Genomic DNA, 25,159 nt, shown 5'->3' with positions numbered 1-25,159 from the left:
CACTGTACAGTGAATGGAAATAGGCTTGATATCTGACTGACAGTGAAGCACTCAGTGTGCGTTTCAAGAATTGTCACACTGGCAAAAAAGCATATTTTTTTCAGACATAACCTTGACACGGTGTTTATAGTAAGTCTTATATTGAATACTCAGTGCTTGTGTGGAGAGAGAGAGAAGTACTGTACCGATGCATCCTGCAGCTGAGACTCTACAGCAGAGCAGTCCTTGCTTGCTTTGATGGACTTGCCCTCCACCTCGCTGAGCATACCGTTGACGTTGTCCAACTCAGTCTGGAAGAGAAACAAGAACCAAACCGATAAGGATATAGACCCACAGTTCATATATGCTTTATCATTTGGTTCATATCAAATAAGTAACTTTGCATAATATGGCTGTATGTGTGTATCTTTAAATTGTCCAATAAATCAATAATGAATGGAATGATGCCAGTCATTCTGAATCGTACCTGCATCTTGGCCACCCTCTCGAACAGTTCCAACCTCTGGCGCTCGCTCTCTCCATGTTTGACCTGCAGCTCCTGAACCTGGGCCTCTGCCTTCTTCCTGCGGTGCTCGGACTCCCCCTTGCCCTGCATCAGCGTCTGGAGCTCGATGGCCAGCTCATTGCGCTCGCTCTCCAGGGCCTGCTTGGTCTTCTCCACAGACACCTTGTTCTGTGATGGGGGAGGGAGGAGAGTAATACAAGGAGTCAGGTGTGGTTCAGTAATGTGCAGATAATAGGAAAGGGTGTGTGTGGCTATATAGTATTGTATGTATTCATAAGTACGAATGAAACTCCTTAGTGAGTGAGTGAGTGTGTACAAAGAAGTTGACAGGCTATCCCAAAATAGCTGACATAACTGGTGCTAGGTTAAACAAAAAATATGTAGAGAAAGAAAATGCACGCACACAGTATATCAATGCTCCCCAGTGCTGTACCAAACAAAACAACATGTTTTGACTTCAAAGAGAAGTCTTCGTCAGGTGTGTGTCACTCACTCTCTTGGACTGCTCCAGTTGCTCGTTGAGCTCATCGAGGGCCTGGCTGTGTTTCTGTCTCATCTCCACCACCTGCACCTCATGTACTTTGGCCTCGTCATCCAGGGTCTTCTTCAGCTGGGTCACCTCCGTCTCACGCTTGGTCCTGACGGAGAGAACAAAAGGAGAGGGTGTTTCAGCATAACGTCCTATCTGTTACGCTGCGGGAAAATGTCCTCAACAAAGATTTGATTTGATGCAAGGCATCCACGATACGTCACCCGAGTTTGCAATGAGTCACAGTTTCAGTTTAATAGTGTCTTTCTCTGTAACTGTGAGCTCATGGACCCAGTCAGTACCTGAGCTCCTGCTGGGCGGCCGTGGAATCTAGTGTGTCCTCTAGCTCAGTCTTCAGAGCCTCCAGCTCCTCTCCCAGGTCCCTGCGGTGTTTCTCAGCCTTGGTGCGGGCCGCTCTCTCCAGCTCCAGATCCTCCTGCAGCTCAGACAGTTGCGCCTCCAACTCACGGATCTTCTTCTGGGCAAGGTTCTTCTGGGCTGCCTCTTCCTCAATTCTGGGGGAGAGAAAGGAGGAAATTTAGGGTGTTTTATAACACAGGAAAACTGGTAGAGGTGTATAGGGCAATGATGGAGGGATGTAGCCTCTGAGGTTAATTTGGGGGTAAATGTGTGAATTCTTCGATCTATCATTTGTCCTCAAATGGGTGTATGAGTGTACACGAGTACACACACACACACGCTTTAGCCACACACGCACCTGGCCAGGGCTGCCTGGAGCTCCTCCTCCTTCTTGGCCAGTTGGGCACGGAGCTCAGCAATCTGGGCCTGCAGCTCAGCGATCTGGTCGTGGAGCTCCACAGAGTCTCCGTCCAGCTTACGCCTGTTCTTCTCCAGCTCCTGACGCTGCTTCTCCTCACGCCGCAGGCGGTCTGAGTGTGAGGGATGGAGGGAGGAGAAAAAAAGAATTATTATTGCTCTTTTGGTGCTTATCAGTTTACAAAATGTTACGATGTTGGTTCCATGAGAGGGAATGGTAGGTGTGTGTGTGTGTGTTCCACCTACCCTCCAGGTCAGTGATCATAGCCTCGTGTTTGTTTTTGAGTTTCTGCAGACTCTTTGACTTCTCCTCCTCCTCAGCCAGGTTAGTGGTGAACTCAGAGATCCTCTCCTCCATCAGCTTCTTCTCCTGTGGGCCAACACGGACACAACCAGGAGTTTAGACAAGACCAACACTGACCGCCATTACTGGAGTATTAATACTGTGTAGTCTCAACACTATTTTCAAGGTATCCATCCAAATCGTCCCTCTCTAATCCTCCTACCATTGTTGCAGCATGCAGGTGCAGCATGAGTCCTAGTTCTCCTACTGACCTTGTTGAGTTTGTTGTTCTGGTCATCCAGCACCATGACTTCGTCCTCGATCTTCTTCAGCTTGGCCTCACTGGTGACCTTCTCCAGCTGCAGCCTCTGCCTGGCAGCCTCCTCCTCATCCAGCTGCTGCTCCAGGTCCTGGAGAGACACACACACAGAGGAGAGAGTTAGTACTGGATGTCTGCACCACGCAGGCGGTGGTAGAGGTGTACATGTATACGCACTGTATTGACCTAACTACGCACCACAACAATGTTATTGACGGTGTGTGTGTGTGTACGGGAGTGTGTGTATGACAGAGGTGGTCCACCCTTACCGTGATGTTCTGCTGCATCTTCTTCTTTTCTGTCTGGAGATGGTTGGCGCGCTCCTCCTCCTCCTCCACCCGGGCCTCCAGGTCGTGGAGGATCTCCTCCAGCTCCTGCTTCTTAGCAGTCAGACGGGACCTCATCTCCTCAGCCTCGGCGCACAGCTCTGTCTCCGCCTGGAGCTGCTCCTGGAGGGCCAGCTTCTCAGCACTCAGCTGGGGACGACCAGAGAAAACGTTATTTACTGAAGTCAAGTTCCTTACTTGCCCAATCCTCGACATCCCCTTTGGGACATACCTTTATTCTGAAAGGTTTCATTATCAATTTGGAACAACGTATTGCACGTTGTAGAATTGCTTTGAGAGACAAAATAGACAAAGACCTAACACGTCTATGTATTCGTCATTTACTACTAAGCTTCTGTTTTCTTATCCGTGATGAGGGGATCCAACTACCAGAGAGTCATAATGGAATCGAAGGGGCAGTTCTGCTTCTCTACCTGCTGTTGTTTGACCTCCATCTCCCGCATCTGTATCTCTGCATTCTGCTGCTTCTCCTTCACCTTCACCAGCTCATCGTCCTTCGCCTGCATCTCCTCCTCCTGCCTGCTCACCTGCAGCAGGGGCTTCACCTGGGGGACAAGAAGAGAGACACACACCAGGTTATTAGAGGAGAGGGAAGGGCACAGAGGTAGACAGAGACAAAGGTGGTCAGTGGTGGATGGTGTTTTATCCCCATGAAAGATACAGTACTTTGTACATCTTGTTAGTGAAAAGTGCGATGTAAATGCAATCCACTCTTATTCGTTTGTTATTATAGTATTTCTAGGTTTGGTCGAGTCATTCCTCCTACACCATGGCTATTGAGCTCACCTTGGTGAAGAGTCTCCACCACTGCCAGTTCCTGAGTTTGAGGTAGGCGGCACAGTTCCTCTGGATCACCTTCATGGCTGTCAGCTGCTGCTGTCTCTTGGCGAAGGCCCTGAGAAACGACATTGGGGGGGAAAAAAGACACTTAGGACAACAGTAAAATACAGGGCATGAATTGACTATAAGCTCAGTCACTGCACTGTGTGTGATGCCATATGATTGACGGGTGGGGTTAGTGTAAGAGTGTCCTTACTTGCGGGCCACGTAGCCTCTGCACCAGGCCTGGAAGCTGATGATGACATCAGTGATCTTCATGTCCCTCTCCTCCTCCAGGTGAGCCAGGACTCCGGCTCTGAAGAACACTTTACTCTGGCCAATCCTGTACAGGTTAGGGTCCAGCTCCAGGGTTTTGATCTGACAGGTGAGAGAGGAGGGGGGGGGGGGGGCATCAACCAGACTGTGACTATTTTCATCAATTTATTCAGACTTCACTCCATTGTTCAACTGTTGGCATTCTTTCAGAATACGACTGGTACTTTTACTGGAATTCCTTCAGAATGTTCTAGAAGCTTACCATGAGCACACAGGCCTGCTTGCCATCCATGAAGCCCTTGGGAATGGAGTTGGGAGTGAGGATCTCATACCTAAGAGAGGGGGAAGATTTTAGGAATATGCTCACCAGACACATTTTGTAAAGTCCAGCAAGAGTACACACCAGAGTACTGTAAACAACAACTCTGATACGACACAGTATCTGCAGGGTAATGATTAAATTGCATCTCTGGGTTATTGGTGGAAATGTTGAAAATACTAAGAGACGGACACGTGTATTATTAGCATTCAGCAAACACGGGTGAGTGTGAACAGCACCTCTGTCTGAACTCCTGGAAGACAATGCGGTTGGGGAAGCCCTGTCTGCAGATACGGATCCCCTCCAGAACACCATTACACCTCAGCTGGTCCAAAACCAGGTGGGGGTCCAGCTTTCCAGCCTGAGAGAGAGAGCAAGAGGCCAACCAGTTAACGTGTGGAAAATAATAAGGAGATTAACTTCTGTGTCCCGTTAGGGCTGTCGTTTTAAGGTTTGCATTGGTGGAAGTCGGTGTTCCACACGGGTACCTTCTTCTCGTGGTTGGGGATGATGCAGCGGACAAAGTTGGGGTTGGTGTTCCTCAGTGTGGCCATGAGCTTGGACAGCTGCTCCTTGTACAGCTGCCCCACCGTGCGGAACATACCCTTACGGGTCTTAAAGGCACCAGGCATCTCAGACATACCAGCCACCTTATCCAGGCCCACGATACGGTCGACTGAGAGGGGGAGCACGGAGAGAGAGACAGACAGGAGAGGGAAGAGAAGATGGAGTGAGAGGAGAGACAGGGTTGAACATTGGGGAATATCTGACCAGGCAAACTTTGCACAGTGAAAACCAAACCAAACCAGAAATACACATGAGGGAGAGTACAACTGCCCACTCTCTCTCACCCATCTCCTGGTGAAGATAAACACACCAGGAGAGAGAGGGGGGGGGGGGGGGGGAGATGGAGAGAAAGATGACTGGCGTTTTCAAAAAATGGTGACACACCACACCAACACTGGGTGAATGCAGAGAGGGGAAGACAAATAGGAAAAGGGGGTTTGGGGGAAGGAGAGTCGTCACAAAATGCCAGTGAAGCGTGGGGGGGGGGGGGGGGGAAATCACACTAACAACAAGAGGCAACTCAATGCAGTGAGGGTGTGTGTGTGTTGCACGTGAATGAGTGAGGACATGTGTCTCAGTATGCTTCTTCTCACTTGGAATGATGCATAATGTTAAACATTATGCATGTTAATGTCAAATGTGTGGGAGATAACTAGAATATGTATGCGAGTCAGTGTTTGTGACAAACTGTGCATTTGTGGGCATGTTTTTTTTTGTGATGACAGAACCAAACCCATGCAATATATACCCATTGCTGCAGTACCCAAGACCAACACCAGGGGTCCCAAAACTCACTATTACACAAAGGGAGAGAGGGAGAGTTCAATAAAAGAGCAACAAGTGGTAGGCAGCTAGCTCTGAGTCTTGATTGCACACAGAGCTGGGGGCAAAAAAGTTATAAAAACTAAAACATGATAAATCAACAGTGTATATCACAGGGAGAAATTAAAGGTATGACAAGAGCAGAATATAAAAGACAGAGGCAAGGATTGATATTTAGATGAAGGGAAGGTTTATAAAAAGCAAGGAGGAAGAAAAGGGAGAAAAACAGGAGAGATATAAATGAAAAAGAAAATGGTCACCTGAGTAGAGTATAGGAAAACGCTGATAAAAATAGGCTCTCTGACAATCCTGTACCTCTGAGACCAAGTAAGAGAGAGAGGGAGGCACAGGGAAAGAGAGGGAGGCACAGAGAAAGAACAGACAAAAAGGGGCCATACACAGGAGCAGAGGAAACCATGTAGAAACCAACATATGGAGAGTAAAAGGGTCAAAACAAAGGTCCAGACACCAAACATTGGATGAGAGAAAAGAGAAGTGAATATGAAATTAACCCTTAGACATACAGTACAGTATCAGCATCTCCCAACATGAAGTGTGTTTTCCACTGAGTATGTTGTATCTGCTGAAGCACTGAGTGGAGTAGAATAGAATAGTACTCTACTCAACGCTCCTGTGGAGGTGTTGGTCGGTGACTCAAGGTCATAGATCTCTGACTGAACTTACCATCCTTCCACAGCTCGGACACAAACTTGTCCGTGGACTGGTTGAGCAGTGAGGCCACGTTGTCATTCAGAGGGTCCATGTTCTTCATCAGCCACTCATCTGCCTTGTAGTCCACCTAGAGAGAGAGAGATGGATGGAAAGATGGGTGCTGTTCAGAGCTTGCAAGAAACTAGCTCTCACTTGTGAGAGTTTGAGTCCAATCTAGGTCGTAGAGAACGTGCTTATTAACATTGGACAACTGTCATATAACAACATGACGGTCTTAAGGAGAGGGGCAGTTGGATCCATTTACCTTCCCGGCGTAGTGCATGACGCAGAAGTCGGCCTCGTCCTTCAGTTTCTTGGGCTTGTAGAACTTGGGGTGCGTGCCCTGCTCCTGGAGGACCTTCTCCACAAAGCTCTTGTCAGTGGCCTTGGGGAACCAGCACTCCTCATCCAGCAGGGCTAGGATACCAGGAGGGCTGGCCTGGTGGGGGAGAGGAGAGAACAGGGCTCAGAGAGGGACCCAGGGATTCTGGAGGTACAGCATAGCACCTATACTGCACTGAACTGAAGAAAACAGAGGGGGAGGGGGGTGTAAGGGTGTATTGGGGTTAATAAGGGAGAGTAACTCACAGGCTTCTCGATGAGGTCGATGCAGGGCTGCAGGTCCAGGCCGAAGTCGATGAAGCTCCACTCGATGCCCTCCCTCTGGTACTCCTCCTGCTCCAGGATGAACATGGTGTGGTTGAACAGCTGCTGCAGCTTCTCGTTGGTGTAGTTGATGCACAGCTGCTCAAACGAGTTCAGCTAGAGGAGACAGAGAAAGAAAATGTTAATGTCATCGTAATAATCAAACAAAATGCAGGGTGGCTCCAATTATCAAAATTGAAATACTCCGATGGTCTCGTTTCAAAATGTTCCAATCTGGTCTGTTATTTAAACCCCACTCCAACTCACCTCAAAGATCTCAAATCCAGCGATGTCGAGGATGCCTATGAAGGAGGCCCCCTGTCTCTTGGTCTTGTCCAGGGCCTTGTTGATGCGCATGACCAGCCAGCGGAACATCCTCTCGTAGGTGGCCTTGGCCAGAGCCTCCACTGCAAACTCAGCCTGCTCCTGCGTCTGGGCCTTCTGCACGTAGTCTCTGCCCACCTTGATGCGCGGGGACAGGATGGCGCGGGTGAAGTCTGTCACATTCATGCCCATCAGGTGGCTCACCTTCTGAGCAGCTGTAAGATGGAAGGGGGGGAGAGAGAGGGAAGAGAGGAGGGAGAAAGGAGAATTGAGAGGGAGAGATGAGGGGATAAGGGTTAGCCAAGATCAGATGCCCTACTGCAGCGGATAAAATAAAAATAGGCTTTGCTGAACAGCATATCATCTGATTACTCTGATACAAGTCAGTAGAATGTAATAGACTAGGCTACTCTCCCAAAAAGAGGATTCTCACATCAGATATGTCCAGAGGGAAAGGGTTGTCAGTACCTGTGTCGTCAGGCATGGAGGCCTGGTCTGAGTGGCGCTCCTTCTTGAAGCTCATGTTCCCCAGCTGGAGCACTGCAGACACCACCTTCAGCAAACCTGCAGGAGGAGAGCAGAAGAGACCAGTCAGTCACAGTAACACACACACAGTGAAAAAAACAGTGTGTTTGCGTCACATGACTCACCAATCTGCTCGTCCTCTGGGATCCCCATGATCCTCATGGCCTCCAGGGTCTCTACGAAGAGGTCCTTGTCTTGCTGGCCGGGGATGGTCACGTTCCCGTTGACCATGAAGCGGTAGTTGTTGTAGCCCTCCAGACACAGCTCAGCTGGAGGGGAGACCAAAGGGTGGAGAAGGGTCATGGAAGGTTGGAGCAGGTAACAATATACCGGTCACTGGTATACAATATTCTCTGTGAGATGAAGAGTTAACTATTCATCATGCTGATGGCAGAACGGGGTCCATCTTGTAAAAGATTTTACTCAACCAGATTAACCTGGATAATGAACTTGTAATGAATAAACTTACAGCGCATCTTGTCTCCAGCCCCTGTCAGCATGTAGTAGAAGACATGGAAGGTCCTCTCGTCTTTGGCCTGGCGAATGGCACGGGACTTCTCCAGAAGGTCTGGTAGCGAGTCAAGGTCCCATTTATTTCACATTGGACAATGTGTGTCTACTTGTGAGGGGGTATTCATTTGTTTACCTTTAAAAACTTTGGCTATGTCTAGAGTTGTATTAATTTATCTAAACCATGGTTTGAACAAATCAGTAGAAACTAAAGTTTGCCTTGCTTAAGTGAGCCTACTGATGATTCCATGGTGGGCTACATAGTATGAAGGATACAGGTTTCAATGTTGGCACCCACGATGTATCCATTGACATCAAAGTTGATCCTGATGAATTTGCCCTGGGAGAAAAAGAGAACATTGAAGGAAGAAGAGGCATGTTATCAAAATATAGAGTCATTCACAAGAAGTCACGACCATGAAGGGGGTACTAATGGTCTTAGGGGGTAGTAATGGTCTTACGAATCGGGAGGAGTTGTCATTCTTGACTGTCTTGGCGTTTCCAAAGGCCTCAAGGATAGGGTTAGCCTGCAGCAGCTGCTTCTCCAGCTCTCCCTGGTGGACAAAGATAGTAGCACCACACTATTAGCCAATGATTTTACCTCACCCTTTTGGGATCCTCTCCACAACCACCTGTTGTCCTTTTAAGGTCTCAGAGATCAGTGTGAATTTTACGGTTCTGCATGCGAGACGCTGCAACAGGATGAGTTACTTTGTCATTTCTGAGCAGAGGGATCAACTGTCATTTTTGGGGGGTGAATCAGATGGATGACTCATTGTAGTGCATTGTGAGGACTCATCTGCTTTTCATTTGCTATGGCATCACTTTATTGTGAGTCCTGAGGCTGTATAAGCATTGGTTGTTCTGAAGTCCCATTGTTCACAAGAGGAAAAGTCAACACAAACCCATACAATACATGACAAAGAAACATACTTACTTCGCCGATGGAGTGAAATCAACTGTGCACAAACTATACAGTATTGCACACTCGTGCACACACACACCATTACCCACACACACTGCAGTGTTAGCGCCCACACCGCCACACCCAACGGATGACCCTGTGGAAGCCATCAGTAACCCTTCACCTTTCACCCAGAGCTGAGGAACCCAGAGACCCCATGCAGAGACCTGACTGCTGACATTTTTAGCTGAGATTTGCAACATTGTACGGCTCTACACCTGCAAACAATCATCTCCTCTAAGCTCTCTACATGACCGTTTCCTTTTACAGGTGGGTCAATACACACAATGAAATCCCTCTAATGCCACTCGTACCAGGCCCACTACTTCAACTGTAAACTGATCTGTATGTATCCATCTCATATGAAGACATCAAAGGCTAGCTACTTATACCCCAAATACTGGAGACTGGAGGATGAAAGCAGCAATTAACTTACACTGAGTCTGAAGGGACAATGTTACTCAAACAGATATGAATATAATCGTGTGTATTACATCAATATGAGGAGATTTAAGTGACAATTAAGAAAAAAAGGGGTCTGTTATTGAATGGAATGGCTGCTGGGACTGTGGTCACAGTCTGAGGTACATTTAAAAATATACAGTCAGCTATCGCTCTCACACACACACAGCAACTCAGTGTGTTTGTTCAGAGAGCTTTAAAAAATATTGTGAACAGAGAGTGAGGGATGGAGGGGGAACTGTGAAAAGACGTTGAACAGATCTCTGAACATACACACTGTTACACAAACACACACAGCGCAAGCCGACCCACTGACATCACACACACAGATAGAAATCACATCAAGCTCACTCCTGGGACCATGGGTGCAGAGACAAACAGCGCAAAACAGGTAAAAATTCAGCCAGACAGGTCTGAGACCAGTTTTACTCTCTAATAGTTTAGACCAAAAGCCTTTTTAATAACGATCAATCACCTAAACACTCATGCTCTGCTCTTGGTCCGGTCTGGCTGAATCTTAACAGCAAAAATATAAATACAGGAACTCATAAATCTTCCCTTCTTGCCATTGGCTGACTCTGGTCATGTGATCTTTGATCTACACTTCCAAGTGACCCGCTATCCCACCACAGAGAACGCTCCAGCAGCACGAGGAGAGAGAGAAAGAGCAAGAGCCGGGAAGGGAGGGAGGTAGGGAGGGAGGGAGGGAAAGAGTGAACGAGGAGGAGATGGGTGTGATGACAAGAGGCAGGGTGGGAGAGGAGAGGGGTTGGAGGGAGAGGGTATAACTCACATGTGACAGGATCGAGCTGGTCTGTTGACGGGAAGAGAGAAATACACAACCTCAAAGGAATGATAGATACGAATACTGATCTGGTTTCAGAATAGGACGGGGGAGGGGGAGGGGGGGGGGGGGGGGGGTCACTCATTGAACCCTCTAGTTACAGTGGCCAACTACAGTACGGCAGGTTATTACTGGACTCTCATTGCATCTCTAAACCAATGGTAGAAATCACAGATGAAGTAACTCCACTGTGGTATAGTTATGAATCTGCTGCCAAGAGAGTTCAACCCAAACTAGAAACCTGCAGTGCTGTACTGCTGCCTTCGAGGGGACAGGCTTGGCTATTGGCTCTCTTGGCTATTGGTGTTGTTCCATAGACATGTGAGACTAATGTAGAAAAGCAGCTGTCCAAGGTGATCAATATGGCGATGGATTGAGGATGGTGTGTTGTTACGTGCCAGTGGCACCACTGTATTCTCACACGCTCACACATACATACATACAATACAATCACAGTGCAAGTGGGTGATATCGTCAGGGTCATAGGAACCACCCTTTCCGAGCCCTTCTATCTGATACAGGTGCAGGGGAACATAGGAAACCAGGCTCACTTTAGGGAGGGAGGGGGAAAGAGAGAGAGAGAGAGAGAGAGAGAGAGAGAGAGAGAGAGGAGAGAACGAGAACAAGAACAAGAACTGGAAAGAAAAAGGGAATAGGAGGAAGTAGAGGGAGAAATGGAAGGGTGGAGAGGGTGAAGTGTAAAGATCAGAAGGAGAGATTAGAGAAAATAATAGAGTAGTTGAGGGAAAGGTTATGAGATGGTACAGGAAGGAGGCAGGACTGACCTGGTCTTTCTTGGTCTTGTGGGATGAGGCCACGTGTGCCAAGTACTGGATGACCTTCTTGGTATTCTCAGTCTTCCCAGCACCAGACTCTCCTCTGAAGAAGAGAGAAGGAGAGAGATGGAGAGGGAACAGAACAGAGTCAAATGGATGTCGATCAATGTACTGAACTAAACTGTAATATTTCAAGTTCATGTTGTGAGGAAGGTCATATGCCGTTCTATAATCTTTGGTGCTTGTGACTCACGTGCAAAGGATGGACTGGTCTTCACGATCTGTGGAAGGAAGAAGATGCGTTTAAACCCTCTCTTCGACATGCATCACAGAACATGAACCAAGTTTGAATTGAATAACCCGCTACAGAGTTGAATTCAATATATGTAATGTCCCATTTCATGGTGTCATTCTGTACTGTTAGGCATCAATTAAGAGTTCAGTAGCCCGTTGTGTGTGTGCGTTTGTGTGTGTGTGTTGTCCATTACTGAATGTACCCCAGCTTTATATAAAACTTGATTACAGTACAGGGTGCATGTGTTATCGCAAGAGCACATCCACTACAGTTCTCGCTCTCAAACAGGAAGTGCATTGGCTACAGACAGGAAATCGATATCCGGCTTCCTGTAACTGGAAAGGGTGCAGCCTTTTAACCAACGAGCCAATTAACCATTGCCTCCCATTTCTCTGAACATTACCCTTTAGTCCATTAGAGCTAACAATGGGAAAACAAGCTCTAACAAGGCAGTGGAGAGGGGATGGACAGCATGACAACGACATAGTTCTGTACATCAAGATAATGGGGCAGAAAACCAAAGGGTCGCCCAGAACAGAGTAGGACTGAAGTGCATAGGCAAACATCCTCTTACAGACAGCCTCTGACTAATGAGCCTTCCTTGATAAAGGCAAACAGGAAACTGAGGCCAATGTGCGCTACTTAAATGCAGACTTTTAGTTAATTGGAGTGAAGTCCGTCTGGCATCTGCATAGGCCAGTGGGGCGTATTAAGATAGAGATGAGGACCCAGGCAGGATCAGCTCCAAAACCCTGAAGCTAAGAGCCAAGAGTTTCCCCCTAACAAAAAACACTAAGTCAAAGCCACCATCTATTCCCCATACTGCTCTTTTCAAAGGGATTTATCTGAATATAGATTATATAGACCGATTGCTTTATTTAACATCGACTCCAAAATGCTTCCAGTAACTGTTTCACTCCACTCATGGGAATGTGTTTGTTGGGTCACAATAGCGTGTTTACTCACCCTGCATCATGCTCCTGTAGGCCGTGTCGGTGATTGCATAGATATGAGGGGGCATTTCATGCCTCTTCTTGCCCTTGTACATGTCCACAATCTCCTCTGAGTAGATGGGCAGGTTCTTATAGGGGTTTATAACCACACAGAAGAGCCCGGAGTATGTCTATGATGCAAAATAACAGAAGAAAGATGTTTAATGTTAAAAGCATTTTAATGCCATCTTCACCGTCCATGCTCGAAAAAAAAAAAAAAAAAAAAAAGAAAAAACGGGCGACACGATGGATTGTGTGCGCATCTTTGGATTTTGGCCAGTCTGGGAGTTTCATTTCAAGCTAAATCTAGCCGTCTATATCCGAGAGTAGTACAAGGGAGATTGGCAGGTTAGTATTTAGAGTTTGGGGTGATCAGGAAGCTTCCAATGCAGCAGCGGCAGCAATTTCCGGAACCTGAATGTTTATGAACTCTTTCCTGTGGTATGCCACAAAGCTCAAGTGCAGACAAACATTTCAGGAGAGGACGACGTAAGGCCAGAATGGGAAAATGAATGAGCAATACTATCATTTCAGATTCGACCTTTCTCTAACCCTCCGTCTCTCAGCTACTCCTTCATCTCCTAAACTCATCCCTCCCACCTCATTACCAGCAAGATCTGGGTTAGATTGCCCATATTTCTATAACTAGGACACTTATCCAAGCGCAAATGACAACATAATCCAAGACTGTTTCTCACCAAACCCTACTGCATTCCTTTCTATATAGCTCTAAATCCTCCGTTCTTCAACCTGGTCTGGGTATCTGGTATAACTCTCCCTACTCCCCCTCATTTTATGTTCAGCAAACCCTCCATATTTCTCTTCTACATCTTAGCTACATTCCTTTGCTCGCTTCCCCACGGCTCTGTGCCCTGGTCTGGTACTGATCTCCCCCTCTCCCATGAGGCTCCTTCCTACAGGGTACCCAGTCCAGTGGCGCTCAACTCGACTGGGTCAAAACACACTGTAGCAAGTCACCAAATCACTCCCAGCCAGGGGCCGAGGAATAAATGGCATTAATTATGGTGCAACAATAACAATTAAAGCACGATTTACATTCCATATCATTTCCAGTTCGGCCTGTAACTCGACTCAAAGGGTTTACTTCGCCCCCCTGCCAACCCCCACTCTAACTCTACCTCACTCCCTGCATCCCTACCCCCCCCCCCCCCCCCCCCTCTCTCTCCAGAGAGTATTGTTCCCTGCAACTTCCTGTTGACAGTCAAATTCCAAACACAGAGGGAGAGAGAGAAGGGAGCGAGAGCAGGAAGACAACCGAACCTAATACCCGTTATGATGAATACGCAAGGCTGCACTTAAAGCAAGTCTGTGTAAAGAGATCACTCCCTTTCATTGGCACTGACAATCTGCACACAATGGGCTGTCTAAAACAATAGGCTTTAATGGGATAATCAGAGGGCTGGACGGAGGGAGTAACTGGCCAGGTCAGGTTCTTCAACATGAAGAAAAGACCTTAGATAAACAGTCACCTAGATAAACGGCTTTACTACACTGGTGGGGGGCAAAATGTAGGCCACCAGTGGTCAAGAGGGCATTCATGTGAAAATCAATATATATAAGGATTTATGACAACATTAAAAAGGGCCAATCTGTAATTGGTAGATACATCTTTGGAAATTTAAATTAATGACAAAGACATTGATTCTTGAAGAATATGCCGCTTCATGAGCTTAGTTAAACTGTGTTATCCCATCAGAACCCAAAATATATGCTTGTTTTATTCCATAGTTTGTAAACAATGCAATTGTAAACAAACATTGTATAGCTTCAAAACATGGTTAAAACTATAATTTTAATCTCATGGATGGTCAGTCCTTGCTCTGTTATTGAAATTGAGTGGTTAAATTTTTTCAGGCACCATCCCTCAGCTATTTACAGTGGTGGGGAGCCCACTTTATTGTTCTTGGAATTACAGATTGCATCTTTAAGGTTTCAGAGGGTGTGTGTTCTTCAGTGTAGGTGTAGGAGTGTGTTCTTCAGTGTAAAGTCTGTTACAAGGTGTATACTCACGTAGATGAGGCCAGAGTAGTATCTCTCCTTCAGGTTGTGCAGCACCGAGGCCTCGTTCAGGCAGGTGAGCTCGGCCATGTCCTCCACCTTGCTGAACTTGGGCGGGTTCATCTTCTGGATGTCGTCCTTGTTCACCTTCACCTTCTTGCCAGAGTCGGCCAGCTCCACCATGCACTCGTCGCCGCGCTCCTCCTTCACAGAGCCCGCCTCAAAGCCAAGCCGCTCCGAAGGCACCCACACCAGCTTCTTGGTGGCCCAGTCGGCCTGTGCCAGTGGGTTGTTGACCATGTTGCGGTCCACGTACAGGAACTTGTCTGCGTCCGTCATGGTTGCTGTGAGAGGGGAGGGGGGGGGGGGGGGGTGGGGGAGATGGGGAGAGACAGAAAGTTGTTAATTAAGTGATGAGAAATTTAGCATTCGTTTACAGATTGAGGACAGAGTTCTTTCTACCAAAACCATATACTTACCATTAGAAGTAAGGAACTGTGCAGACGTAGGCAGAATAGAGTTAACAACGGTTTCCCCTGAGAGTATGACGACTCAAAGCATTTTCTTGTATACACAAAATCAGAATGCAATTCAATTTCACCCTCATATAAACATATGGCATCGATACAATGGGATAGTGCTGAGCTTCAGAGAGAGATAGCCTAGCTCGGAGTGTAGTTTGAGGGAGGTCTAGTTTGTCCATCTAGGCTCTAAGACCCATTGGTCTTATGTAACCTCTGAGGAATCCAGGGGTCACCAGTGTTGGGCTCTACAGCAGGTTAGGTCAGGTCGACATAAAACACAGAACACATCGGCAAGAGCCCCACGTTCCTGGCAACCGCTACGGACGCTAATCAAATCACGGGCCGCTTACCCTCCCCTCTCATTGCCAAGAAGATCTCACTAACAAAAAGTGAGTCACAGCGCTGTAAAACTCACATTTGTTAGTAATGCACAACATGTGCCGACTGTTTAATCTAAATACGTGGTTTTTGGAACGACTTCGCTGATTACACGGTTGTAGGAGCATCTTAAAAACAAGTTGAGCTTTTCAGAGTTGGGTTTCTAAGGACGATGGGCAGGTCGAGGTGGGAGGCTAATTGTCAGCCGTGGGAGGCCTGTGAAACCGCCAAAGTGTAAAAACAGCTTTGGCGGGAGGTGAGGTCCAAAAGGACAGATTACAGAGAACATTGAGACTGCCTCATGTCTAAATGTCCCATAAAATGGTTTAAAAGACCTAAACATATGTTCTCTCTCAAACGTTGTCTGCTGCAGACTAGAGTTCTCATGTCAAACACAACCACATTGCCAGGGGTGAATGACATCACGAGCAGGCCCTAACAGGACCCGCTTTCGTCTGGGCGCTTGTCTTTGGCACGTCTCACAGCACAGAAACAACATGTATACAGTATCCCACGGCAGGCAGTCAGGCACAGGCAATGCTGGGGGTTAAGCCCATATTGAGGTCAACTAGACAAGTATTACCAGAAATTATCAAAAAAAGGGAACGGTTGGTGTTACACAAGCTTCAGCTGCTCAGAAGAACAGAGAAGGCAATTATCTGAACACGCTGCGTTTCTCACAGGCACAACCGTATTTACCGTCGCAATTATCATCATTCCAAAACTACAGGAGCGTAATGCTTTCCCACCATCACCAGGCTCGTTAGCCTAAACATTCCCCAACTCCCAAGGGGAAAACTAGGAGTCGCAATTTACAACAACTGTCGCAGTTCTGTTTACATATGCAATGTTGCACATCAGCAAACAACTAAAAAGGTCATGGCATTGCAGGTCAAGGTCAGCATATTTCTCCACTGTGTTATTATGATTATAAGCTTTATTTGTTGGCAGGGTTTCTATTTGGATTCTTTTGTGAAGCAATTACACTTAGTGAATGTCTTGGGGAGGGATTTTACAGGTGCAAAATTCCCTGAAGTTGTCATTGTTACACTATGCCAACTATACTTGCCAAGTGGTGCAACATTATCAAGAGTAAGTTTACTTAAACAAACTCATTTTCAAAAGTGAAGCTAAGCGACGTGATTAAGCAGTGCAATCTATTGATATACACAAAGACCAGGGCGAGGAGATGTTCGGGGATCGCGGTCTGTTTGAATATAGCTAAGCTGCAATGGACATGGGCACTGAGAGAGGGATGGGGGGGGGGGGGGGGTATGTGAGAAAACCAGTGGGTTAACGCTATTCTAACAGGGACACGTCTGGCCTGTCCACTATGGCACATTAACCCTGCTCTGGGCTAGACACACAGGGAGAGAACAAGGGCTGCAGAATCATTCTTCTCACGCCCCCCCACCACCACCACCACTCAGACCTCTACAGCTGACTTCCATCACTACACCCCCTTCCTCATGTCTGCTCTGACACGACCCCCCTCCTCCCCCGTTTCCTGCTATAGAGAATGAGGTACCCCCACAAATTAGTCCCCCCGCTCCCCTCTGTCGGCTCCAAGCGCTCTCTTCCCACCCCGTCCCTCCGTCCCCCCTCTGTTTATGCAGTCTTCCAGGGTCACATTCTTCCCATACTCACCCTTTATCAGAGAGAGTGAGAGAGCAAAGGAATTCCACACATTTTCTCTCCTCCTTCCCCCGATATCTCTCTCAGTCTCGCTCTTTTCTTCCCGTCTTTCTCCCTCTATTCCCGTCACCGGGTCAGTCGGGCCCCGAGGGAGTTAACACACCCAGCATTTATCATTGTCACCTCGTACTGGTACTACAGCCGTGGGCTGTACAGTCAAACAGTTAGACTGTGTTAAAACAGTTATACTGTTTGAAAGTCATCTAAAGTGGTCTGTAGTCAGTCACTTGACTGTGGCAGTTCGGCCTGAGTGCAACATTAGTCAGACATTCAACCGCACTAAGAGAATTGGACTTGGGTCAGTCCCACACAGAGCTAATGCAATCTTTACTGCAACTGTAATCCTTGTTGCTTTCTTGTTTGGCAAAAACAAGCTGAGAGGAGTACAGTCCAAACACACCCAAAGCTCCTTTGGCTTTGGTTCTTATCAGTGTGAGCTAGCTAGCTGACAATCGTGTGGGCGTGCTGCATGGAAAGAGACACGTGTGTGTGTGTGTGTGTGTGTGTGAGTGTGTGTGTGTGTAGACTACATGAGAACAACATCTTAAACAAACAGCTCAAACATATACACGCCATCTGTTGTCGAGTGGAGGCTGGGGGCCAGAGAGAGCAGACGGTTCAGCTTGCATTGTCTGAAAGCAAGCCGTTAAAATGGCCTCGTATGGATAAGCATGTGAACAACATGAGCAAATCATATAAAAACACTGAAAACAGGCCTGTAGGAATGTCAATGACAACAATAAAATAGGACTGCTGAAAAGGAGAGCATGCAGCCGTTTTGGACGACCCAGAGGGAGGGAGCAGAGAGGCCTGCGCTGTTCGTGTCCCACTCACACGTCTTGACACAGATTAGTCACTGACACACTTGCATCCCCCAGCTACGTCTTCTGGGAGCAGCAGAGGGGCTAAATTTACAACTACGTCTATTCTTTTCACAGTTATTTGATGGACGGCGCTCTACATCGAAAGGAAAAGGTAAAAACCAACCCTAGGACGATAGTCCGATAGCCTTGTCTACACGTGGCAGAGAGATAAAACCGAGTGTCCTATCTGACTCATCTCAAACGAGGTCTCCACCTCCTTCCTCGTCCATTTCCTCTGTACTGAAGTCCACAGCTCCCTGCCTGTCTTTGGCCACGTCCCCTTGTCTCAGCCTGGATGCATCTTAGTCCATTCATCTCCAGCTGCAATGCCTCCCTACATCTTGTCACTTTAAACAACATTCAGCTGTGAAAACACTCATCGACTCAGCGCTATCTGGGCCTCTATTGAGATTAGCCAGACTGGTTGTTCATACAGAGCTAGTTATTCATTTGCTACAGCACATGAACTGTCATTAGGCTTGATTTTCACAAACTGACTTGACAATTCATAAGAAGGCCTGTGTGTCAGTCACGGATATATTAAAATAAATAAATATAATTTTTTTTAGAAAGACACGCAAAGAATAACTATCAAAGACATCCAATCAAAGAGGTAGTACACAGACGAGGAAGAGGAATCTAAGCTCAACAACACGAGGAAGAGGAGCAAAAATGTGGGCACAAAGGGAGGAAGTGACATAGCAAGGGAGAGAGGGGGGGGGGGGGGGGGGGGTGAGGACAGGGCCCAAGAAAGAGTAACGAGTGTCCTTTTCAGCGCCTGGACGTCGAGCTAAGGAAGCAGGCCAAGAGCTGCTTGCTCCTCAACGGGGCCATCCCTCACTCACTCCTTCCTCCATCCCTCCCTCCTTTCTTTCTCCACTCTCATTCCATTCCAGCTCAGTAACTCCCGCTGCTCCACCTCACCAAGAGATGTGCAGAGTCGCTGGAAAAGCCAAGAGTATTGATCCCTCATTTTCACAAAAGGCTAGCCTACATTTGAAGCCTGACCATGGTACAGTAAGTCTTGTATCCTACCACCAGCCACAAAGCAGCAGGGGCCTGACGGTGAATGTTAGGCCGCGTTGGTGGGACCATTAATAGAACCTCTCCTCCCATCCCATTCTTCTTTTGTCCTCATGTTGGGTTCAGTCTAGCAATGTCAGTCTTGTCTAGTTAACCTCAACTGTCTGTGAGTGAAAAAGAAGAGCCCCCCCCCCCCTCCATCTTTCTTTCTTTCACCCTTTCTGTCCCCCTCCATGTCGTGCGTGCTGACCTTACCTCCAGCTCCACTCGCCTTCTCACTCTGTCGGTCGAGAGATGAAAAGAAGGAGAGGGAGAGGGGGTGCCAGACAGGGACAGAAAGGGCAGGAGAGGTGGCGGGTTTGTCTAAGTTCATTATGGACTCAGACACCGTCTCTCTGGTGTGTAACAGGGGAGGGAGGGGGGGAGAGGAAAGAGGAAATGACAAAGAGGGAAAACTATTTTGCCACTTGAGGAACTTGTTGTGTGTGAATACTTGGAGGGGAAGGTGCCAGGAGACACTGTTGAAGCGAAGAGAGATGGTCGCCTTCTGCAGAGCGCACGCTGAGAAACTCTGCAGACACGGCAGTAAATTAAGACTTTGCTGGAAACTAACCACACCTCATGACAGATCCTTATCCTTTTCCACGATTTTTCACATTCCTAGCTGGAGGGATGCACGTGTAAGAAAGAAACTTGGCCCAAGTTTTATTTTTCATTCTAAATTATGGACAAAGCCATAACCATCTACCAACACATTCCATTAGGAACTAAACTGAACTCTCCACTTAATACCAGTCATGGACTATTTCCATAAAGATAACACCATACACTTAACTGTAATTGTTTACAACCAGTATAAATACAACAAAATGATTTAGAGTCATGAAAAGGCCTAATTTCATTGAAGTGTAACTCTCAGAGGCCAATTAAACATATGATAAACTTTCCTACTTGGCATACTAGGCCTAATATGGTATGGCACCCATTTGATGAACAAGTCAAAAAGCATGGGATATTAGATCACGGTTACATAAGGCTTTTAACAATTCTGAAAGAATCCAGGGGGGAAACATACACTCTCCTTCTCTTGACATTTCAAATAAGTGTTCATCAAAAACCTCCTCAGGACATAAAAAGCAGAACTCATCTGACATTGGGAGTTGCAATGTGGCCAATCCTAAACTTAGCGGGGGGGGGGGGGGGGCAAAACTTAGCGGGGGAGGCAAAGCCTCCTCCTATCCTTTGTCTTCTTAGTCATATCTCTCCTTATCTGTGAATAGTCAGACTTATCAGACTATAAGGGCACTCCCTTTGAGTCAATGTCTACATGACGACCACCATCGATTGGACCGTTTAAGGGCTCTGTAGACCAATCAACAGGACACACAGGTCACAGAACACATGCTGTTCTTGAATGTGAGCTGGTCGGGGGCATATGGTGCCCAAACTGCATTTGGGATTGACAGGGAAATAAAATATTGAGTGGGAGTTAGGGTAAGTCCCGGTGCAAACTATGTTTCAAAGTGCACAGTGTGAAACTGCATGTGTGTTTGAGTTGAATGCATTACGCAATAGCCCAAGTATCAACTAGGTCGACACACACACACACACACACACCAGGTGCGCAGGTCACACACCCAACCCTGAACAAAGTCTATTTTATGACATACATTAGAAGGCAGCTTTTCACCACCTACACAGCCAGTATAAGGCCTCTAACTAACTATTATTATCCAGCTAGTGTAGTCACACACACACACACACACGCAAGGGTTTTTCCACAAGGGCACAGACATGGGCAGTACAACACTTTGTTCCTGGTGTGCCAGATTTCTTCTAGCTCCAACAGGAAGTTACATCATCAAGCTAGATTTTCATGCATGACCTCATCCTTCAACCAAGCATACAGTTGAGTCAACCATAAACCAAAAGGAGCAGCAGCCATTCACAGCTTCATGTTACATTTAAGACATTTCCAGAGAAGAAGTCCGACCAAGCTTTGTTTGTTTGGAATCCCAATCATGAGCAGCCGTTTCCTAGCATTGTTGCATTCAATAGACCCCTACAGGTGTGCGCAGTGAGGGGGGAGGATGGAGGAAAGGATGTGGGGACCCGAAAACAGGAGATATGAAGAGGAAGAAATGGACGGAGAAGGAAGAGGACAGAGGGAGAGGGTGAATGAGAGAAAGCAAAGAAAGAGAAGCAAACAGTAGGATAGAGGCTAGTGGGAAAACACAGCAGGCCTGTTGGCGAAGTCGTTCAACAGGCCTGCCAACTCGACCAATCTAATTGACCGAATTCAAATCATGCTGTTCAAGTCAGACTGGACAAATATCAGTCTATTACATAAAAATAGACAGACATTGATATTGAAAGGAATGTGTGTTAATCCGCTCAAATAAAGTTAAAAAGACAAGTTGGCAAGCCAGCCACAGTGAAATACAACTCAACCTGGAATCAGACAGTACAGATGTGTGTGCGTAACGTCTTGCGTTTGATGTCTGCATTATTAAGAATCCTCCACATCAGTCCTGTCTGTTGTTGAGGGGGGGGGCATATGACTCATGCTGACAGATCATACTGTCCACTCAGCTGTGGCTATAACCAGGCTGTGTCAGAGAAACCGATGAGGAGCAATAGCACTCACTCCTGTAACTAATTGAGCGCCTCCTCTTACGTGCTCCTTTGACTGAAAGTATGCTGCACTCGGATGAATCTCAGCTGACTCGGGCCTATAAAATTATCTGTGACTCGTGCACTGCTACCAACCAAGTCAGACAACAATATCAATCTAGTGTGAATTATTCACCAAAGTGAACAATCGGCATTTTCGAAGCCGTTGGCATTTTTCCCTGAGCTTCCTTTGTCTACTTCATTAGCAAGCATTAATGTATGTCTTTATTATTGCCCCATGCACTGAGGGGGGCAACCCTTTCCCTGTAAATCTACAGTCAGTCTGAGGGCCTCATAACTGAAACGAGGTCAGACTCAGAATTTCCTTGAGCTTGTGAAGGGAGCCTTGAGACTTCCTAACCAAGCCTTGGGTCCTCAAGTGTGTCATGGTGCCCTTTACTACAAGTCACATCTTCATTCTAAAACAAAGAGAAGTCGACTCCTTGTAACCTTCCTCGGCCAGGATACTGCACCCTATGAAGACTTTCAATTAAATCTAACATCAACAGGCCTTTTGCTCTGCATCATGTCAAGTAGATTTCAAGGACTAGGCTACTAATATATGGAATGTTCTCAGACCCATATTCACCAGTTACAAGGGCCTCAATTCAAATGACCCCCCAAGGACACAGCCTAAAAGTCGCCTACGTTACTGAATTGCAAATTAGTGTTGTAGCCTTGCCAAGTAAGTATGCAGTATAAAAAAGCAAATCAATGCACCCACCAGATCATTACAAATCTACTTTTCAACAACAGCGAGTGCATTTCAACAACAACTAGGCTATGCGGCAAACTAAATGTTGAAATTCAGAGGATTAGTCTCAGAAGTTGCCAGAAGTTTGATTCATGGTTCAGAGCACCAAACAGGAAATGATAACATTCTAACTGGAACTCCTACAAAGACCTTAGCACACAAGCTACATTTCTGAAACAGTGCCTACACAACACGCCACCACCACCACTTCCCTGGGAACAGAGAACAGTCTGCTCTAGGACAGGGTGTGTCATCGAAAGGTGGCCCAGAACAGTCAGTAAGAGTGGAGGAAGAGAAGTGAGTACATAGGGAAGGTACCTAGGGCCTGCTTGGCGAGTAGCACCTTGCAACGGTACAATATGTCATTGTATGCAGAAAGATCACCGGGCTGCAATTGGAGAACGTCCTTTTGCATAGTCTTGATAAGACATGGAAATACGTTGAAATAGAACGAGATGGCAAGAAAGTGTGTAGTAGCAATAATAGCTATGGTTTTCAAATGTGTCCACGTCTAGAAGGCCAAGTTCAAATAGAGACAGGCATGTGCGCAGGCCTCGAGTGTGTCCAGCCCTGTGCCTACAAGCTGGAGGAGTGTATACGGACTGGAGAGCCGTGCGTAATTTACGGTAAACTCCGAGGTCGAAATGATCGAAATCAGGGCGTGCGCGCACATTCCCCGCGAGCCGGTTTCCTTCGCCACCGCAGTGATCTATAATCTCACGACCCCAAACATACTCAAACCAAGAGCGAACACAAATTATACTGACAAATCACAACTTCTAAACAGACTGGTGGCGCCTTCTGGCAGATATGTTTCATAATTGTTTAACACGGGTCCACTACTGAGAAAAGTGAATCCGTTTAGTCCAATTACAAATAGGCTCACCAAGCAAACTCATGTCTGGGACAGTTAGCGAAGATAATCTGAGAGGTAACTAAATAACTGCATGGGCCAAGACATAGGCCTGCTATTGCTGTGCTGCGATTTCATTAAGCAGAAAGCATGCTCATGGGATTATAACGGGACTCTGCAGTAGGATGGGACGTACGTTGAAGAAGGAACACAGAAGACACGAATGACGCAAATCGGTCAATCGAAGAGCGAAGGAAGCGTGGACATTACAGAGAATGTACTAATCAAAGAGTGACGTAATGGTGCAACAACACTCCCCGGGTAGTCTTACACAGCCTTGTTTGCTTGCCCGGCGGCTGACCACACACAGTGAGCCCTAAAGTGGAAAAGTTCAATTCTGAGAGAATAGACACTTTCCAAAGTCTCGGACAAGACACGACCATGAGTTTGGATTCATTTAGTGCCCCGACTCTGTCCTTAACGTACTTCTCATTCCCTCCCTTTCTGCAACTCATTCATGCGAATCACTTCCTGTACCCAGCTTACTTGCTACGTTTCTCTCGCCATTGCTCTGAAGCTGCCGATACATTGTTACATAGTTTGACACCGTGTCTGTTACAATGAAACAACCGTTAATTTGTGTCAACTGTGGGATACGAAACTTGACACAGTTTGCATGTGGAAAAGTTTTAAATAACTCAAAAGCAAATCTGGTCCCACCCAGTGCAGTGAGGTGATGAAGTTGCAGATCTCGTTCTTCCTGGTTCAGTACACTTGCTCGCCGCGAGGGTTAGCTAGACAAGCAAGGAGCATGATACCCGATAGAAGGAGACAATTAGGCAGAAAAACGACAGGTAGCCAACGAGCTGCGAAATTACCTGCTGTTCAGATGCAGACGCCTTTAGGGGGTGGCTAGCTACAACCGGTGGCTTAGTCGGTCTCCGTGTTGCCGCGAAACAAACTCCTTTTCAGTCGACAGCAGCCTTGCAAAGAGCTCGGATCAAACTACAGTGTTAGCTTCCTCCCTCTCGTTCTCTCCCTCACTCTTTTTTTTCTTCTCTCTTTCTTTTTCCCTCCCTCTTCCACTAGCTAGTTAAATTCACTCTTTGCGTAGTCAGTCGGGGTGCGGTCCAGAGGAGGAGGATCTATGGGGGTATGTCTCCGCCCTTCCAGCCTCTCACAGCCAATATTTTGATAATCCTCTCGTTCTGGGCCAATCATGGTATTGAAGGGGCGTTATCCACAGAGAGCCTGCCACTGGGCAAAAAGAAAAAATCTGAACTTGAAATAGTTGAGGGGAGGAGGAGAAGGGGGGGCAAAGATAAGGTAGTGTTTAATGAAAGAGGTATGTGCACACTAAGGATTTTTATGACCATATAAGTACCAGTACATTCAGGATGGGCTACATCATCCAGGTTATCCACATGTGTCACTAGGGCTTTGGCTAGTCTCTGTCTGCATTGGAAACAGACTGACAGACAGGGTGGAGAGACGTTCAGGCATCAGCTACTTCTACATCAAACACCAAGTGGTACCTACCACGACCACCGTCACTAGATTATCACTACGACAACATTTATTATTTTTGTCTACTGTGTCTATCTAATTGGAAGGAAACTTGTATTGGTGTCTGGGAAACACACTGAAACTGTACACAAGCATCATATTATGCATAACATTTTAGACTTTAATTCTTTGTGAAGCCATAACAAATCATCAGTTAGATCATCAGTTCCTTCCAATTGTGTGCAACAACAATGACTTAT

The 25,159-nt window shown here is 46.8% G+C and overlaps 1 protein-coding gene across 1 annotated transcript in view; it reads right to left on the bottom strand.

Moving 5' to 3' along the window:
- myh9b (myosin, heavy chain 9b, non-muscle) overlaps positions 1–24,510 on the bottom strand; it is a 30,594-nt gene extending 6,084 nt beyond the window's left edge. Inside the window, exons 1-29 of the mRNA XM_083676179.1 lie at positions 24,272–24,510; positions 14,643–14,974; positions 12,586–12,742; positions 11,578–11,605; positions 11,334–11,427; positions 10,498–10,518; positions 8,740–8,832; positions 8,555–8,618; positions 8,238–8,336; positions 7,894–8,037; positions 7,712–7,807; positions 7,187–7,458; positions 6,863–7,036; positions 6,540–6,713; positions 6,248–6,362; positions 4,663–4,850; positions 4,414–4,535; positions 4,118–4,187; positions 3,797–3,957; positions 3,547–3,655; positions 3,174–3,305; positions 2,683–2,889; positions 2,367–2,504; positions 2,058–2,181; positions 1,753–1,924; positions 1,337–1,549; positions 999–1,143; positions 467–673; positions 186–290 (exon numbers count right to left, since the gene is read on the bottom strand). Coding sequence (XP_083532305.1) covers positions 186–290; positions 467–673; positions 999–1,143; positions 1,337–1,549; positions 1,753–1,924; positions 2,058–2,181; positions 2,367–2,504; positions 2,683–2,889; positions 3,174–3,305; positions 3,547–3,655; positions 3,797–3,957; positions 4,118–4,187; positions 4,414–4,535; positions 4,663–4,850; positions 6,248–6,362; positions 6,540–6,713; positions 6,863–7,036; positions 7,187–7,458; positions 7,712–7,807; positions 7,894–8,037; positions 8,238–8,336; positions 8,555–8,618; positions 8,740–8,832; positions 10,498–10,518; positions 11,334–11,427; positions 11,578–11,605; positions 12,586–12,742; positions 14,643–14,969 — 3,951 coding nt within the window. The 5' untranslated portion in view covers positions 14,970–14,974; positions 24,272–24,510. The remainder of the gene's footprint in view (positions 1–185; positions 291–466; positions 674–998; positions 1,144–1,336; positions 1,550–1,752; positions 1,925–2,057; positions 2,182–2,366; positions 2,505–2,682; positions 2,890–3,173; positions 3,306–3,546; positions 3,656–3,796; positions 3,958–4,117; positions 4,188–4,413; positions 4,536–4,662; positions 4,851–6,247; positions 6,363–6,539; positions 6,714–6,862; positions 7,037–7,186; positions 7,459–7,711; positions 7,808–7,893; positions 8,038–8,237; positions 8,337–8,554; positions 8,619–8,739; positions 8,833–10,497; positions 10,519–11,333; positions 11,428–11,577; positions 11,606–12,585; positions 12,743–14,642; positions 14,975–24,271) is intronic.
- Between the last annotated feature and the right edge of the window lie 649 nt (positions 24,511–25,159).

This window comes from Argentina silus (assembly GCF_951799395.1).
Source record: "Argentina silus genome assembly, chromosome: 9".
NCBI lineage: Eukaryota > Metazoa > Chordata > Actinopteri > Argentiniformes > Argentinidae > Argentina > Argentina silus.
This window is presented reverse-complemented; position numbering and strand designations above follow the sequence as displayed.